Source organism: Vombatus ursinus, unplaced genomic scaffold (genome assembly GCF_900497805.2).
Source record: "Vombatus ursinus unplaced genomic scaffold, bare-nosed wombat genome assembly UNPS02014809.1, whole genome shotgun sequence".
NCBI classification, from domain to species: domain Eukaryota; kingdom Metazoa; phylum Chordata; class Mammalia; order Diprotodontia; family Vombatidae; genus Vombatus; species Vombatus ursinus.
The window spans coordinates 19,512,584-19,529,781 of record NW_020954587.1 but is presented as its reverse complement, the minus strand read 5'-3'; the positions used below and the strand labels follow the sequence as shown (position 1 = coordinate 19,529,781).

At 34.5% G+C, this 17,198-nt stretch overlaps 1 protein-coding gene across 7 annotated transcripts in view; it reads left to right on the top strand.

Annotated features, from left to right (window-relative positions):
* Nucleotides 1-17,198, top strand: part of TTC3 (tetratricopeptide repeat domain 3) — a 145,168-nt gene that overhangs the window by 92,430 nt on the left and 35,540 nt on the right. For all 7 annotated transcript variants that reach the window (XM_027875434.1, XM_027875435.1, XM_027875436.1 and 4 more), the window contains 6 exons: nt 2,147-2,203; nt 4,379-4,452; nt 6,917-7,075; nt 12,186-13,083; nt 15,266-15,331; nt 16,709-16,858. In XM_027875434.1, coding sequence (XP_027731235.1) covers nt 2,147-2,203; nt 4,379-4,452; nt 6,917-7,075; nt 12,186-13,083; nt 15,266-15,331; nt 16,709-16,858 — 1,404 coding nt within the window. The remainder of the gene's footprint in view (nt 1-2,146; nt 2,204-4,378; nt 4,453-6,916; nt 7,076-12,185; nt 13,084-15,265; nt 15,332-16,708; nt 16,859-17,198) is intronic.

Here is a 17,198-nt window from a genome sequence, read left to right as displayed (position 1 = left end):
ACTAGCTATGTGACCCTGGGCAAGACACTTAACCCTGTTTGCCTTAGTTTCCTCATCTGTAAAATGAGTTGGAGAAGGAAATGGAGAACCACTCTAGTATCTCTGTCAAGATCCCGTTAGTATTTCTTTTTTGTCTGCCACAAAATACTTCTGAATCAAATTGGTTTCAGTTCACTAAAATACACAGATCTTTTTATATTCAACTACAACTTTATATTTATCACTATTGAATTTCATCTTACCGTATTAAGCCCAATGCTCTAGTTTCTCATGATCTTTTTGGTTCCTGACATTATCATCCATTGTGTTTGCTGTCCCACTCAGCTTTATATCATCTGCAGATTTGATGGGCATACTATCTGTTCCTTTATCCAAACCATGATAAAAATTGTTAAACAACCCAAAGCCAAGTATAGATCTCTGGGGAACTCTACTGGAGACTTCCTGCTACCTTGACATTGAACCATTAAAAATATACTCCTCAAGGTTGTTTTTCTGTTTTTGTTGTTCTTTCCATTTACATTGTCTCAGTCATTATGTGAATTGCTTCCCTGGTTCTACTTCACTCTGCTTAGGTTTATATAAGCCTTTCTATGCTTCTTTGAAGTTGTCATATTCGTCATTCTATTATATTCAAGTACCATAATTTCTTTAGTCATTCCTAATCCTTAGAAATCTACCTTGTTACTACTTTTTTCTTGCTATAGAGAAAGTGGTGCTATGAATATTTTGGTATATATGGGACCTTTCTGTTTTTTACCTTTTTGGGGTACATGGCTTGCAGTGGAATCTCTGGGTTGTTTCTGGGTTTTGGTTTTAGTTTTTTAGCTATCTGATAATGGTTTATGGCATTTCCTTTCTGCCAAACTCAGCCTCAGACAGTGGGTAATACCAGGAGAGAATTAGGATAGAACAAAGGACAGGACATACAATGTTTATGAATGTTTTTCACTGGAATTTTTTTCCAAAACCAAATTAAAATTATTTTTGTGTCATCCATTGTATATTATCCTTCCCTTTTCCCTTTCTGTTTTAGAAAACAGCTTTACTTTTCTGTTAAACTTAGAGCAGATAATCAGCAGTTAACTTCATAATGCTATATAATGTCCATTCTTGTTTTTTTTTTTCTTAAAACTAAGTTCTGTTGTTTTGCCTTAGGTGGATTTTGGTAAACAAAGTCGGTTTCTTCTTAGTTGCCCTTGAAATTTAGTTTCACTGGGTTGAATCTGGAATGCTCACTTCAGAATTGTATTTTTTTTTAATAGCTCTGAGAGCCATTTTCTCATTTGGCAAATAATTTTAATTATTTATATAGATAAATGAAGAGAATGTTTTCTGAATGGAGTTTTCAAGGAGAAAAACCAAAGAAACATGTTAAGTTATAAATGTGGCATTATGCATGAGATCATAAAAGAATGTAAAAGATATTAATCATGTAGCCAGTTATCTAATGACTGAATAATTGCTTGAAATTAAATAGACCTGAACTTGTGAAGTATTAAAATTTTGTGTTCAAAATATAACCCCTAGTCTTGCTGATGAAGGCACAATAGTATATATTTTAATTTTAGAAGAATGAAATTATTTTTATTACTGTTAATATATTACTAAAGAATTTAAGGTAAAACTGTATAATATTCTGCATTTTTAACCATAAAATACCTTCGCTTCAGAATTCATTTTACAGAGTATTTCTTCGTAGTTATACTATTTTACAGATCACCCCTATTTTACAGATGAAGAAATAAATATCAAGAGAGGTGAAGTAATTCAGCCAAGGTCAAATAGCCAAGGAGTTTTTACTTGAATCCAGGTCTTCTAAGTCAAGGCTTTTCCCACTATACCAGGCTAACATAATCTACTTCCACTGATGTTTGACCTAGTGTCCAGAGTCTGGTGTCTATAAAATTTCACTTCAAGAAATAGATTTCATGGAATGCATAAAATGCAGTGATTATAAGAGCTGAACATCCTGTTTGGACAGGATAATTAATTAAGCTATATTAGCTATATATGCTAATAATTAGGCTATATCTCTATGTTTATTACTTTGGGGAGGGGTTTACCATAATATTAATTGGATACAGTGCTCCAAAATGCTATTACCTAATGTATATCAACTCATAATTTTTTTTTCTTTTTCTAGACTAATGGTATTAAGGTAAAAAACAAAACCAGAAAAAAGAAGCATAAGGAATCAAAGGTAATCATACTTTTCTGTATGTGTTCTATTAATCTTAGACTTTTAGGTTAGAGATTGGTTGACTCTTGTGGTGATTTTGAAATGTTTGGTTGGAGAACACCTCAGAATTTCCAATATAACATACTGTTTTCATAAATGATGATTTTTAGTTAGCTTGGTGACCAGCTCTTCTATATGTATTCCTCTGCTAATTTCACCGACCCACAGAATTTGAGTAAGAAGGAAGTTGTCTCACCTGTACCTGAAAAGGAATCCCCACTGTAACCTGCATAAGTAATTATCCAGCTTGGAGACCGCGGAGAATAGAGAGCTGACTTCCTAAGGCAGCCCATTCCACTTTTGGACACCTCTGTTAATTAGAAAGTTTTTCAGTTCTAAATTTGCTGTTTTGACAACTTTCACACATTTCTCCTAGTTTTGCCCTTTGGAGGCTAAACAAAACAAGTCTAATCCCTTTTCTACATGAAGACACCTCAGATCCTTGAATACAGCTGTCATATCCCTTGTGAGTCTTCTCTCCAAACTAGAAGTCTTGACATAGTCTTACTATGCTGGGCAATGCTGGGCAGTTTATTCACTTTTCTGAATTTCTTCCTCAAGATTCAGTCTAGTACATTTTTGGAGAGGAGCTCATTGTACCATCTTGGCTCTGCCTCCTGGACTTTATATTTTTAAAAATTAACTTGGTAGTATAGAACACTAAAACTAATGATAGAATAAGTTTATAATAATATTTCTTTGAGAAAAGGAATAGTAATGGTCTTAATGTCTGAAAAATTAAAATTTGTCAAGTTATGTAAGTATCCATTATCTAAAGTATATGAAATAGGTATTAATGGAGAAATTTGAAATATTCCAGAATTACTCGGAAAGGCTAACCAAAAAACATCCTTAAATGTGACTAAAAATATTGGAGGCAAAAGCAAACCTTTAGGTCTTCTGAATAGAATCCTTGTGGATTAGCCAACAACCTGTTATACCCCTCTAGTTGTCTTTCTTTGAGTTGACAGCTTTCATCAATAAAAGCAGACAAGAGTGTAACAAGAAACAATAAGGAGGCTATCTCAATAGTCTGAACAGTAATGATTGTCTGAACTAGGGAAGTAGCTATGGGAGTAGAAATAAGAGGCCAGATGAGAGTGATGTTGGGCAAGTAGAAATGACACAATTTGACAACAGATTGGATATATAGATGAGGGAATTGGACAAGTCAAGGATAATGTCAGGGTCACGAATGTAGATTACTAGAAGGGTGGTAGTATAGTTAGAGAGTGAGGTTTTGAAAATAAAAGTGGCTCTGAAATTATCCAGGTTTTCAAAATATACTTAAACTTACGCCCTTGAAGCATACTAATCTATTTAAGGAATCAACATGATTCTCCTACTTTCTCACTACCTGTACTTTTATTTTCTCTTTGCTTCAACTCTACATCCAATCAAATTAGTCATCAAATGTTCTTTGTAGGGTCTGTGATCTGTACAGAGGCAGCTGGTGGCGTAGTGGTTGGAGCACTAGGCCTCGAGTCAGGAAGACTTGAGTTCAGATGTGACCTCAGACACTTATTAGCTGAGTGTCCCTAGGCAAGTCACTTAGCCCCTGTTTTCCTCAGTTTCCTCAACTGTAAAATGAGTATAATGCTAACACCTATCTCTCAGGGTTGTTGTAAGGATTAAATGAGGTGATATTTGTAAAAAAAAAAAACACTTAGTGTAGTGCCTGACACATAATAGGTACTCTATAAATGCTTGTTCCCCCCTCTCCTACCCCCCACTTCCTGTTGTATGAGTGTATTGGGATGAGGTCAGGTAAGAGTGTTCTTTTATCTTTTGGATTTATATTCTGTGATTAATTAAAACAGTTTGAACTGAATGGACTTTTGTTTTTCTTGTAATATGAAAAACAGCCATGTTAATTTCATTAGGATTTGTTTATTATTTGTGGTTGCTGTCATTTCCTATTACTGTACCTCTTTGTGCATGAGAAAATCAGACAGGGTTTAATTCAGATAATCAGTTTATATGCTTAAATAGGTAAATCCTTTATTACTTTTACTAATTATTATTTTTTTAAATAAGTTTTTTTATATTTTTAGTAAGAAACCATTGCCAATTTTTTCCCTTTTTTCTCCTTTTCTTTCTTTATTTACCCACCTCCTCTCCCCTCCCCCAATCTAGCCTGTTTTTATATTGTCTGGAGTTGGTGGAGTAACACAAAATGATGAAAAAACTGGTACAGATGAAAGTAATTTGTGAGTACATCTTTCGTTTTAAAATCTTTCTTGTTTTCATTTAAAAGTGTATAACTCCTATAAGTAATATTCCTTTTTGGTTCAGACCTTATTTTTATTGGTATAAGGGGCTCTCTCTTGAGGAAATTCTCACTAATAATAAAGGTAAGCAACTTTTATATAGCTTAGAATTTTTAAAGGTTACATGTGGCTCTAACACGTTAAATGACTTGTTCAGGTTAAGTGACAGCCCATACCTGTCAGCAGTGGGAACTAGACCTTCCTGGCTGTCTGTCATACCAATCTGCTTCTCATTTTATTATTAAATCTGAAATCTGTGACTCCTTAACCTTTCTATTAAAGTTGATGATAATAGAAAAAGGGAAAGAGTACTGGATCTGAATTCAAATTAATTGGTTTTGAATTCTGACTGTACTTCTTAACTTTGTGATTTCAGCAGTTCACTGAACCAAACTCAGTTTCCTCATCTGTAAAATGAGAAATTTAGACCAGATTATCTTCAAGATCCTTTCCACTCCTATATCTGTGAACCTTTGATTTGAATTGTATTTGAATTCATTCAAATTCTGATTTATATCATACTTCTGATTTAGGAAGTATTTTGTAGAAAGATAGTAAATTAAAGCATTGCTGATGATATCTTGTAGTAAAATCCCCCAAAACGATTTATGAGAGTAGAACTGATAACTAATGGTGTATGTTTCATTTTTTTTTTACTAGTTCCATATAGGGACTCAGTTTAATCTTATAATATGTTAATAATTTTGACACATTATTTGTTATGAACACATGAATTTTCAAGAAGAGATGATGTTTCTAAATACCAAAGAGCCTCATTAGTTTACATTTCATAGATTGAGAGCTAGACAGGATCTTAGATAAGTCGTCCAGTCCAACCCTTTGTTTTGTAGATGAGAAAACCAAGACCCAAAGACATCAAGTTACTTGCCCAAAGTCACGAAGACAGTACATGGCAGAGCCACCATACTTTAGTTTGTCATTATATGATATGATATTGGGGTCTTTCACACTCTTGGTTGCCCTTCTTTAAATATTCTTCAGTTTCTTGTTGTCCTTTCTAAAATGTGCCTAGAACTGAACATGTTTCTCCATCTGTGGTCTGACACAGGACAAACTGTAATATTAATTCAACAGTGTTTGACATTATGCCTCTCTTATTATATCCTAAAAATCACATTCACCAAAAATAATAATAATAATTCAGAATTAGGAAGAAATTATATCTAAATAAAATATTTCAATTTAGCCGCCTTACAATTATTGGTTATTAGATATTAGATAATATGTACATTGATGACAATTTTATAGATAAAACTTGCTTATAAAATTTTATACTAATTGCTTAAGTCTTAGAATTTTTTAACATTAAGTAGATACTTGAATCTTTTATATATTTTTTTTATTTTATCCCTTTAGTATAGATTTATGTCCCAAATTGATCTCATTAACTTAGGTTAATGATGGTTATATTAAAACATTTTTAACTTCCATTGTTTGTTGCTCTGTTCCGTACTACATAACTTTAAAATAAAAGAAGAACACTAAAAAGCAATTTTTAAAACATAGACTGGAAAACTAAAAAAGTTACAGCCTTCTCACAGAGTGTCAGATTTAAGGCTCAGAATGTCTTTATATGAAAATGTGAAAAAAGTAACCTGATTTTCATTTGTGGCAGGAGTTTTTGTTTTGTTTTCTGGTTTTTTTTGCTCATAAGACTGAATTTGTGTTTTTAGAATTTAGTTATTCTAGGCTGCACAGTGACCAAAATGAGGGAGATAATGGTCCTGCCATACTGTGCGCTAGTCAAAACATGTCTAGTTCAGGTCTGGGTGCCACATTTCAACATTTTGTTTGTTTGTTTGTTGGTTTTTTTTGGTGAGGCAGTTGGGGTAAGTGACTTGCCCAGGGTCACACAGCTAGTGTCAAGTGTCTGGTCTGAGACTGGATTTGAACCCTGGTCCTCCTGACTCCAGGGCCGGTACTCTATCCACACTGCTCTACCTAGCTGCCCCATTTTTTTTTTTAATAAAGGTTTGGAGCTTTATTAAAGTTCACCTTTGACATTCACATCATGATTCAAAACAAGCTACAACAGCAGCCTTGACTGTGTGTGCACTGTGATCAATACAGTCCTCTCTCCCTCCCCCTGTCCTATAATAGAGTAACAACTGTTGAATTAATTGTTCCATATGCTAAGGATTAGGCCTCACCCCCTGCAATAGGTATTGGAACCTGCCCACCCTCCTTAACTAAAAATGCCCTGAGCTGGTATTGACGTTGGATCTGCTACAATGACTACCCTGGCAGTAGGTGGAGAGTCTTGATTTCTATATGGATTTCTTTGGGTGGCTGGGTCTGGTGAATTTGTATCATCCTTAGAGTTTGCATGCTTCAGCTTCATTAAACAAATTGATATTCACAAAATCTGCCTCTTTCTCTACAGACTTCATTCAAATTCTTATGACCCATTTGTAGTACCCGATTATCTTCGAGATGAAGTAGAAGAATTTGAAGCTCTATATGAAAAAAATAGTTCAAATAATAGCAATTATCAGAAGTTGTTGGACAGTAACCTAGATCCAAAATGTGAACCACTATATGAGTAAGTACTTAAGCTGTTCTAATATTGTGGGCACCCAGCAATTCCATCAGTCAATTAGTTAATTGACATTTTAACATTTGAGCATTTACCAAATGAGTCATTTTCATATAGTGATCGTGAATACAAAATATGTTATATCACTTTTTTCAGGTATTAGAAAGTGTTACTTAAAGATTTTCCCTTAATGTTTGTTAATATTATCAGTTGAGTCTACTAATAGAAATTTCCAAGTATGAAACCTGAGGAATTTACCAGTAGGGCCAATAAATCAATTTCAATCATGATATACTGAACACCAGGTGTGCATGTGAATGAAATGGTGCTGTATACAACCATTTAACCATATCACATAATTCTAGTGAAAAAAAACATGCTAGATACCTTTTTCTTAGAAAAGGGGTTCATTAACCTGTCAGCCAAAAACACTCTAAAGTTATTCTAGCCTGCACAGTGACCAAAATGAGGGAGATGATGGTCCTGCCATACTGTGCACTAGACAGAACATGTCTGATTCAGGTCTAGTGCCACATTTCAAGAATGTCATAAACAATTTGAATTATATCTAGAAGGAGGCAAGCATGATGGTCAGAGAATGTGAGAAGACTTGTGCTTGATTTTCCTGGAAAAGAGAATACTTAGGGAGAAAGTAAAAGTTTTCAGGTATTTGAAGGACAATCATGTGGAAAAGGAATTTGGATTATTCTGGTTGGCCCCAGAGAGTTGAACCAGGAACAGTAGATGGATATTGAAGAAAAGTAGATTTTGTTAGAAAAAAATGGTTAAAAAAAAAAAAAAGAGCTGCCTAAAAGAGGAATATGCTGCTTTAGGAGGTGGTAGGATCTCATCTACTTCTTCAAGCAGAGACCTTGGATGACTCATTGGAAAATTCTTAATGATCTAGGCCTTTCCAATTCTCATGTTCTAGTTCACTTATGCTTTATGGGATCAAGGAAAATTCATAGTAGGGAGAGAATTTGCCAAATCATGATGTGAAGATGATCCTGGGTTCTTAAAGGATTGTTGAGAAGAGTCAAAGTTTACCTCTCTTAGGCACCGAAGGAGGAAGAAACATTTTAGTTATTATTAGTCAATCTTAAAGAAACTCTATTTTCTTTAGCATTTCCTAAAGCAGGGATATAAGCAGAACAAATGCATGGCCCAGAGATGTCAACTTCTTATCCAGAAAAGTTCTAAAGATGAGAATCTAACCTACCTTCTCTCAGTCTGTTCCTATGATTACCTCCCTTACATCCACCTCCCTCCACACACACCCTGTGCAGCCAGGGTTCATTGTTCTCAAACTTTGTCATATCTCTCTCCTTCTCTCTTATAACCATCCTTAGTCTGGACTATTATAAAGGCTTCCACGTTGGTCTGCCTACCACCAGTTTCTCCCTTCTTCAATTCATTCTCCACACTAGTGCCACATTGCTATCCCCAAATCACAAATCTAACCATATCACTCTCCTGCTCTGGAGAATTCAGTGGCTGCATTAGAGTAAAATATTGAATCTTCTCTTTGACTCTTAAAGCCCAACTTGCCTTTTTAGATTTATTGCCCATCAGTTTACTTTTTGTTCTCTAAAGGTTCCCCCTGAACATTGCTGTATATGACGTTCCATCTCCTATCTCTGGGCCTTTGATCAGGACGTCAGCCCTCCTTACCTCTGCGTCTTGGAGCTCCTAACCCTAAGGTTAAGTTCAAGTGCTCTTTTGTCAAGAGGCTTTTCTTGACTTGGGTCTCCCAGTTGTTTTTGTTCTCCTCAAAATTGTGTATCATATGCATACACACACACACACACACACACGTTGGATATCTGTGTCAACAATGTTATATCATTCTGGTAAGCTCCTTGAAGACAGGGACTATCCCTTTTTTATGTGTATATCCCTGGCATCTAACATAGTGTCTTGCCTTCTCTGGGCCTGTTTCCTTATCTGTAAAATGATACAGTGATCTCTAAGGCCCCCTTCCAATGCAAACACTCAGTGATTCTGTAAAGATTCCAGTTTTCTTTTGGAAAAGGAAAGATAATATATGCTTTCATTTTGCATAAGTGATAGTTTATTTCATGTGATTATACTTTTTTTTTTTTTTTTTTTTTTTTGCTTTTTGGTGAGGCAGTCAGGGTTAAGTGACTTGCCAAGGGTCACGCAGCTAGTAAGTGTCAGGTGTCTGAGGCTGGATTTGAACTCAGGTCCTCCTGACTCCAGAGCTCTATCCATTGTGCCACCTAGCTGCCCCCCAAATCAGGTTTTGTTGTTGTTGTTTTTTTTAGGCATAAAGTTAACCAAAAATAAAAAGAATTAATCCTTTATTATAGTTTCTATTAGCTCTTCTGTAGCGTATTTCTGCATCTGAGCTTTGGCTTAATGGACATCTTGAAGAATTACTTGTCCAACCATCTAAGGCTTTATTTGTGATTGAACATTCAACAAGTATTAAGTTCTTACTATATGTTAGGCACTGTGATGGACCCTGGGGATGCTAATACAAAAACAGACCATTCTCTGTTTTCAAGGAGACATTCAATGGAGAAAACCAATATATACACAGAAAATTAAATTTTATATACACACACTTACAGTAGCAGTAATTTCTAGACATAGGGCAGTAGGAACTGAAGGAACCAAAGTAATCTTCCTGTAGGAATTGGTACTCAAGCATGCTTGGGCATGGACTAACTAGAGGGTAGGAATAAAAGAGGAGTGCTTTCCAGGCATGGGGCCTATCCTGGCATAGAGATGGGAGATGGAATGTCATTTACATTGCCTGGAACATAAGGTACAAAAAAGGAGAGTAATATGCAGTAAACCTGGAAAGGTAGGTTGGAACCAAATTTTGAAGGTCTTTAAAAACCAATCGAGGGAGTTTTTATGTTACTCTAGAGCCAAAAAAGAGCCAAATATTCTTGAGTAGGAGAGTAACCTGGTCATGTCTATGTTTTTTTTAAGTTTGATAGCTGTTTTTGAAAGATGGATTAAAGGAGGGAGAGGCTTGAGACAAGGACTAACCTTTATTTGGCATTTTTTAGCCAGGATGCCCAACATCATAGTATTCCTAAGGTTTTTAATCTTTTGCCTCAGTGTCCTACAGTGTCTTGTTTGTTTTCTTTTAAGTTCACACTGACACTTCAGGAAAAGGGTAAAAGGAAAGGAAGCCTGTTATGCAGTCCTAAGTGCTTTGATTGTAATTCATTTGTAATTAGTACATTGTCTTTAAAAAAAAATCCACAATATTACCTGCATAACAGTGGCTTCCTAACTGCTTGAAAACATTTTCTTGTTTTTCACTCTTGGCAGAGTATTTCCCTAGCTTGTAGTAGATTGTATGCTGGTTCTGGTAAAGAAGACCTGGGTTCAGATCTTTTCTCAGACACTAACTAAAGTAAATCACTTGACTTCTTTGAGCCTCAGTCTCCTCAGCTGAAAATGAGGATAATAATACCTGCATCATAGCCTAGTTGTAAGGATCTAATGAGAATATTATAAAGCTCTTTGTTAACCTTTAAGTGTTATATAAATGTCAGCTATTATTACTGTTAAGTTTCTTAAAAAATACTTTCTGATGAATTTTTCCCTAAAGAAACATTTCTGAATGACATCCTGTCTTGTAGATATGTCAGTCTTCTAGACTGAAAGTAAGACATGAGAAAGAGAACCCCGTGGAGCTTGGGGCAAAACAGAGAGGGAAGGAGGATTTGTGTAAGTCTGAATCAGGTTAGGAGACGACCAAACACAGGAAAGGAGATAGGTTTGAATAGACAGAGCTGAGAACTGATGGGCTCTAGTGGTTCTAAATTATTTCATAATTTGTAAATAATTCCATCCAGAACGTATGAATCACCATCAGTAAGCCTAAGTTTATTAATTGCCTACTTTGTGACAGGCCCAGTGTTAGGCACTGGGGAAAAAATTGTGGAAGGGAAAACCATTGCTGCTATAAAGGAGCTTTACACTCTAGCCGGGGAAGACAACATGATTTGTGAGCAAAATATTAGCAGCTGAGGGGATCAGGAAAGGCATCATGTAGAAGATGGCATTTAAGGTGAGTCTTGAGGGAAACTAGGAATTCTTAGAGTTGGAGGTCAGTACTGTGAGGAGTGGAACTGATAATCAGTTCATCAGGAGTACAAGAATTGTCTTATATAGTAAGGGCCCAGTTTAGATTACATGACATGAATTTGTAGTGAGCCCAGTCAGCACTGTTGTGTCATGATGTCCTCAAATTCTGTTCAGCAGTGCATGAGTAGTTTATCACTTTGGCACAAGGGAGCCTGGAATGTAAAAGCAGAGTATAGTGTAGAGTTGGACCAGTCAACTAAAGGGTGGAGACTGGAAAGGGAGGAAATTGAAACCAAAGCAGGGATGATGACTTAGGAAAATACTTCAGGGTGGAGGGATTGGAGGCCACAAAGAGGACAAAGATGGAATGATAGGTTATGATCAGATGAAGGAATTTCGGATTCTTGATCATGGAACACTTATGGGTGAGATCAAGGGTATGACCATCCTAGTGTGTAGCTGAAGTGAAGAGGAGTAGGTTATAGATCTGAGTAGACTAAGGAACTGGAAGATATATGTGTTTAAGGGAACATCATTATGTATATTGGATTGCCCTTGTGTAAGGGCAGGAATTGGGACTAGCACGAGAGAATGTGAATGAGCTACTAAGTTTCTTGTTAGGCAACTGGGGATTCTGTGTCCCTGTGATTGAAATTTGAGAAAATTTTCCTTCTTTTATTAGTACCTTTTTATGTTTTGAGGATAGTTGAACTTATTATGTATGATAGTTTAATTTTCCTTTAACTTTTACTCTTCAAAGCAGGACTATTGAGAAATTTGTTTTCTAAGGTCTAAAACTGGATGAAACAGGATTGTTTGTGTTATTGTTTGTGTAATATTTTCACTTTGTTCTCGTTGTATAAAAAAGTGATTATGTGATTCTAGAAGAGATTCCGAATCTAGGAGAGAGGATTTTTTATGGTTGTAGGAGTGATTGAAGAAATACTGCTTCTTTTAAACGTTTAAATAAAGCTCATAAATGGAAAGTACTTTCTATAATATTTTTTATATTTTTAAATATTTTTATTTTTAAATATTTTTAAAGCTATTTTTCTCAGATCCTGGAAGAACATGGCCCTTTGGAAATTGATGACAAGTTATTGGTTGGAGAATATGAACATTTTCCTGAAGAAACTAGGAAGATTGTGGAGGAGGCAGGAGGCTTAAAATCTTTTCTCTTGGATTCTCTTCATTTTGTTATGATAGACAATTATATTGGATTGATGAAAGATGCTGTTCAACTTAAGAAAAATAAAACCACTGGAAATGCAGAGGAAGAAAATACTGGTTTGGATGAGAAAGACTCAACGTTGTCTCCATGCTTTCAGAAAAATGCTTCCCAGCTCAAACTACAGTTGAATCCAGCAGCTAAAGAATTTAAACCAGTGTCTTCTAATTCTTTCATCCCAGGATCTAAAAATAAAAAAGTAAATAAAGCTGAAAAGTATGTCACCCCAGGATATATGCCATATATTCCTTTTAATACAGTTTTTTCTAATCAAGGATTTGACACCAATAACACATCAGTATCAGTATCTTATGCAAATGTGTTGCCACAGTCATCTCAATGCATTAATTTATACACAACTGTATCTGATGTATCTTCTGATTATCAGACAAAAAGAAAAGCACCACTGGTGTCAGCTGTGTCTCCCATCACAGATACTGACAGAAGAGATAATTATGTCCAAGGCAATTATGAAGCTTATCATGTGAATACTGAAAAAACAGTGCTTGAAAAAGAATGTTCTTCTGATGAACTTAGTTGTGAAAAACAGATCGATCAGAACGCCCAGAAAACAACTGTGAAGTCAGATAAAGACAAAACTGCCAAAGATGCATACGTTAGTAATAATGATCATTGTGCTAGTAAACTGGAAGCAGAAATGAAAAATACTGCTGTCATTAAAAATACTCCATGTATACGAATGGTTGCCATACAGGTAAGACATTAAATTAGGAAAGAGTCTGTTGGTAATATTGAACATATTAAATTTGTACCCTGACAGTTTTTCTTGGATAAACTCTTAGAATGATCTGTTTAGGGTTTGTGAAGCTATATTGATAATTAGTATTTTCTGTCTTAGAGTATTTAAGAATAATATAAATACTTCTTTAAGATGTCTTAAAAGTTCTTCCAAAAGAAAAGGAAATGAGTCAGTTGATACCTGCACTTTCCCTCAAGACCTTTAATTCTTTGAAAGAATGGTACCATTAAGGTTACTTTGTCTTTCTTAGATTTTTTTTTTTAATTTTCTAACAGTTAATGAAAGGCAGTGTGTTTTGTACTATTGTTTTAGTACCAGCCTACCTAAGTCTAGAGAAACTGGTCACCAGGAAATTGGCTACCATAAGATGAGTTGTTTTGGCCAGAATAAACCCATGAAATAATCTATTTAATGAAGTCTGCATAATTGGAGCAACTACTGAACTTGATAAAATCAGATCTATTCAAATAGTAAACCAAAATGTTTTTACAGAGTTTTCTGACAGTAGTCACTAACTCAATTCACAGACATAAATAATTTTCATAGGTGTAGAAGTTGGGCTAAATCTGATTTAAAACAAAAAACACTTAGGGCAGCTAGGTGGTGCAGTGGATAAGAGTTCTGGCCTTAGGAATCAAGAGGATTTGAGTTCAAATCCAACATCAGACACTTGACACTTACTAGCTTGTGACCCTGGGCAAGTCACTTAATCTCAATTGCCTCACACACACACACACACAAAACAGCAACAACAAAACACTTAAATTATCTCTGGTCTTATATTGAGGAGAAAAATTTTTCCAAAAAAAAATAACAAGCTTGAAAATTTTGAAATGAGCACTTTAAGTGCTATGAGTTGAAACAAAAGTTTAAAAAACTAAACTTTGAACATATAAGTGACTGAAAGATAAATTGATATCAGTATCTATTAATCTAATTTGTCACCATTATTTTATTTATTTCTAAGTTTCTCAGCTAGTTAATTTTCATAGATTTAAATTCAGTGTTGTTAAACAAGCAAAATTTCCATATTATTAAGTATATTTGAAAATCTTTTTTTAAAAAATTCTCCTGGTTGCAACTCTTTTTACTAAAAGGCAATCCCGTAATTTTTACTATTGATCGTGGAAGCTTTTTTTATTTTAGAAAAAAGAGAAACATTCACATTACTTTACTGAAATACATACATTACACTTCTGAAGTAAGAAAACCTTGAGAAATGTAACTCAATAACCCACACAGTTAACTGAAGATTGAATCATGAATTCTGTCACTGACTTTTGCAGTAAAGTTGTCTAATTCATTCAGTTTCCATGTGCCTGTTTCCTCCACTGTAAACTGCTTATTAAGATGTGGATAGGGACTTGACCTATGATTTTACTGGCATAAGGAACTCCCTGATAAGAATCTCTCTACGAAGGCGTTAGCACCTTCTCTGCAACAGATAGTCTTAAAGCAAGTATTCCTAATTTGGAATCTATGTGAACTTGTTTGTCAGTTTTTAATATTTTGGTAATTATTTCACATAATTGGTTTCCTTGGCAATAATGTGTATTTTATTTTGTGCATTTAAAAACATTATTCTGAGAAGGGGCTTGTGACACATACACAAAAATGTTAAAAACCCCTGTCTCTAGAGACCTGTCCAGATCACTGAGGGTAACTGTCTTCTCCAAAGCCACATAGCCAGTGTTCTGTTAGAGGTAGGACTTGAGTCCAGGGCTCCCTACCTCTCAAGCAGGCTCACTACTACATTATGTTGCCTCTCTTTTGCTAGTTACATTGTTTAAATTTCATTAATAAGAAACATTAAACTATGGAAACCAAACAAAAAAAAATTAGTGCTATAAATTAAGCATTCCCCAAGGACAACTTTGAACAGCACCACAAACCAAACTTCTACCCCACAGATTAGATTTAGACCATGAAATCAGAAGTAACCAATGTAAAGTCTTTCTTAGATTAACATCCAAGTTCCTTTTTCCATTATGCTTCTTGTTCATCCAGTACTGCAGAGAATAGTTCATGGGAAATTTATTCTTATTTTGGAAATTAATTTATTATACCTTGTTAATTTGAGGTAAATAATCTCATTTTGAACAGTTTTTAAGTAACTGGTGTTTGTGTTGTGCAACAGGTGAGAAAAGACTTAATGCACCAGGAGGTTAATACAGTGCCTTTTGGTCCATTTGAAACACAACAAGTAAGTACAAAAAATAAAAATGTGCTAAAAATAAAAGATTCTGTGTTTGTTTGAAAAGAAAAAGAGGTGCCAGATATTACTGTATTGATCTAGGTAGCTATTATTATTAATGATGATGACATTATTATTATTATTATTATTATTGTTAAACTTCAATATGTTATAAGAGGGTGATTTTGAATTATAAAGAGATTTATACAATCTTATTTTGCATGGGAAATATCAGATACAAGTAGATTGATGAAGTATTTATAAATCTCCACATTTCCTTTTGAAAAGATGAAATGGAAATTAACCAAAACAATGAAAGGTCTTGTTAGTGTTTTAATTTGGTCTTTGTCAGCATTGCATTTTCCTTTAGTGATTATAGTATTCAGTCATTAATGATTCTTCATTGGCTGTGGGGAAAGTGAGTTTTTTTGAGTTAGTATATAGGAATTTTTAGTAAGCATTCATTTTATGTATTTGGCAAGTGACAAAACTCTTTACACATGAAACACATTTTTATTGAATAACATCTTTTTGAACATAAACCCCACAAGTAACCTAAGTTCTTACATTTAACATTAAACTGGATAATTGTACAAACATTTATTAAGTGCTTTCTCTGTACAAAACGCTGTGTTTCATTGAGATAGATTAAAAAAAATTTAGATAAGGCATGGAATTGCCTTGATGAAAATTACAGCACACATTCTAAAGGGCAAGTTTCTTAGGGCTTTGTTTTTTTGGGTTTTTGTTTTTGGGTTTTTTGGGGGGTATTTTTGATGTAGATATTTTACTAGAGCCAATAAATACGAGGAACCTAAGTCTCGTAAAGCTCTGAGCATAATTCTAGATGATGAGCCCAAAGCCTTAGTTGGTTGGGTTTTTTGGTTTTTTTTTTTTGTAAAGGAAATATTGATGCTAATTAATTGCAATAAGAAGATGTAGCATTCCCTGGTGATTTGGAGGAATGCAGGTTAATTTCAACAATGAATTTTCTAAAACTATGTTATTCTTTCGTTATGTACTTTTCTTGGATACAAATTATAAAACCATAGGTAATAAACTGTAGAACTCATTTATGGATCATTGTCCACATATTTCTGTCTCATTATTTTAAAGCATTCATAAGTAAACTGAATATATTTGGCTGTAGGAATCAGCAGAATAAAGTAATCCAGGGCCAGTTTTGTTCTAGTAGAAAGGTCTCCTGTAAACTAGTTACCAAGGCTCTGACTAGATTTTACTAAATTTACCTCAATTTTACTAGCTAAGTTACCTCCAGTTATGAGGGTTAACCAGTATGGAACAGTCATTCTTTAGTTATGGAACTATTGAATTCATCCTTCTAGGGGTGTTTTTTAAGTGTGTAATTTTATGACTTAATTGTAGGGTGATATTTTACGAATGGAAAAGGAACATCAAGTATTACAAGAGCAACTTAAAGAAGCAAGGGAAAAATATGAACAGTTAAAATACAGAAGTACAGAGGAGACCAGAGAGCTGGAAGAAAAACTGAAAAGAACAATGGAAGAAAATAAGGTAAGTTTTGCCATCTAAGACATTGTAAGACAAGACAACTGTAGTTGTCCAAGTCTCCATAAAGTTTTTAGAATATTGATTTTTTAAAATCTCTCAATAGTTCTCATAAGTTTTTTTTTCTACAATGCTATAATATCTTAACCAATAGCAATTTAAAAGCATGAGTCTTGGCCCTAAAGAAGTTGAGAAAATACATCTTCCTCCTTTGTTTGCAGATGTCAGAGACTGTAGGTATGGAACATTATATATACTGTCAAATCAGTTAATGTATTGATTAGTTTAACTGCACTGTTTTTTCCCTCTCTTTTTCTTCATTGTTAGAAGAGATTGGGTTCATTGG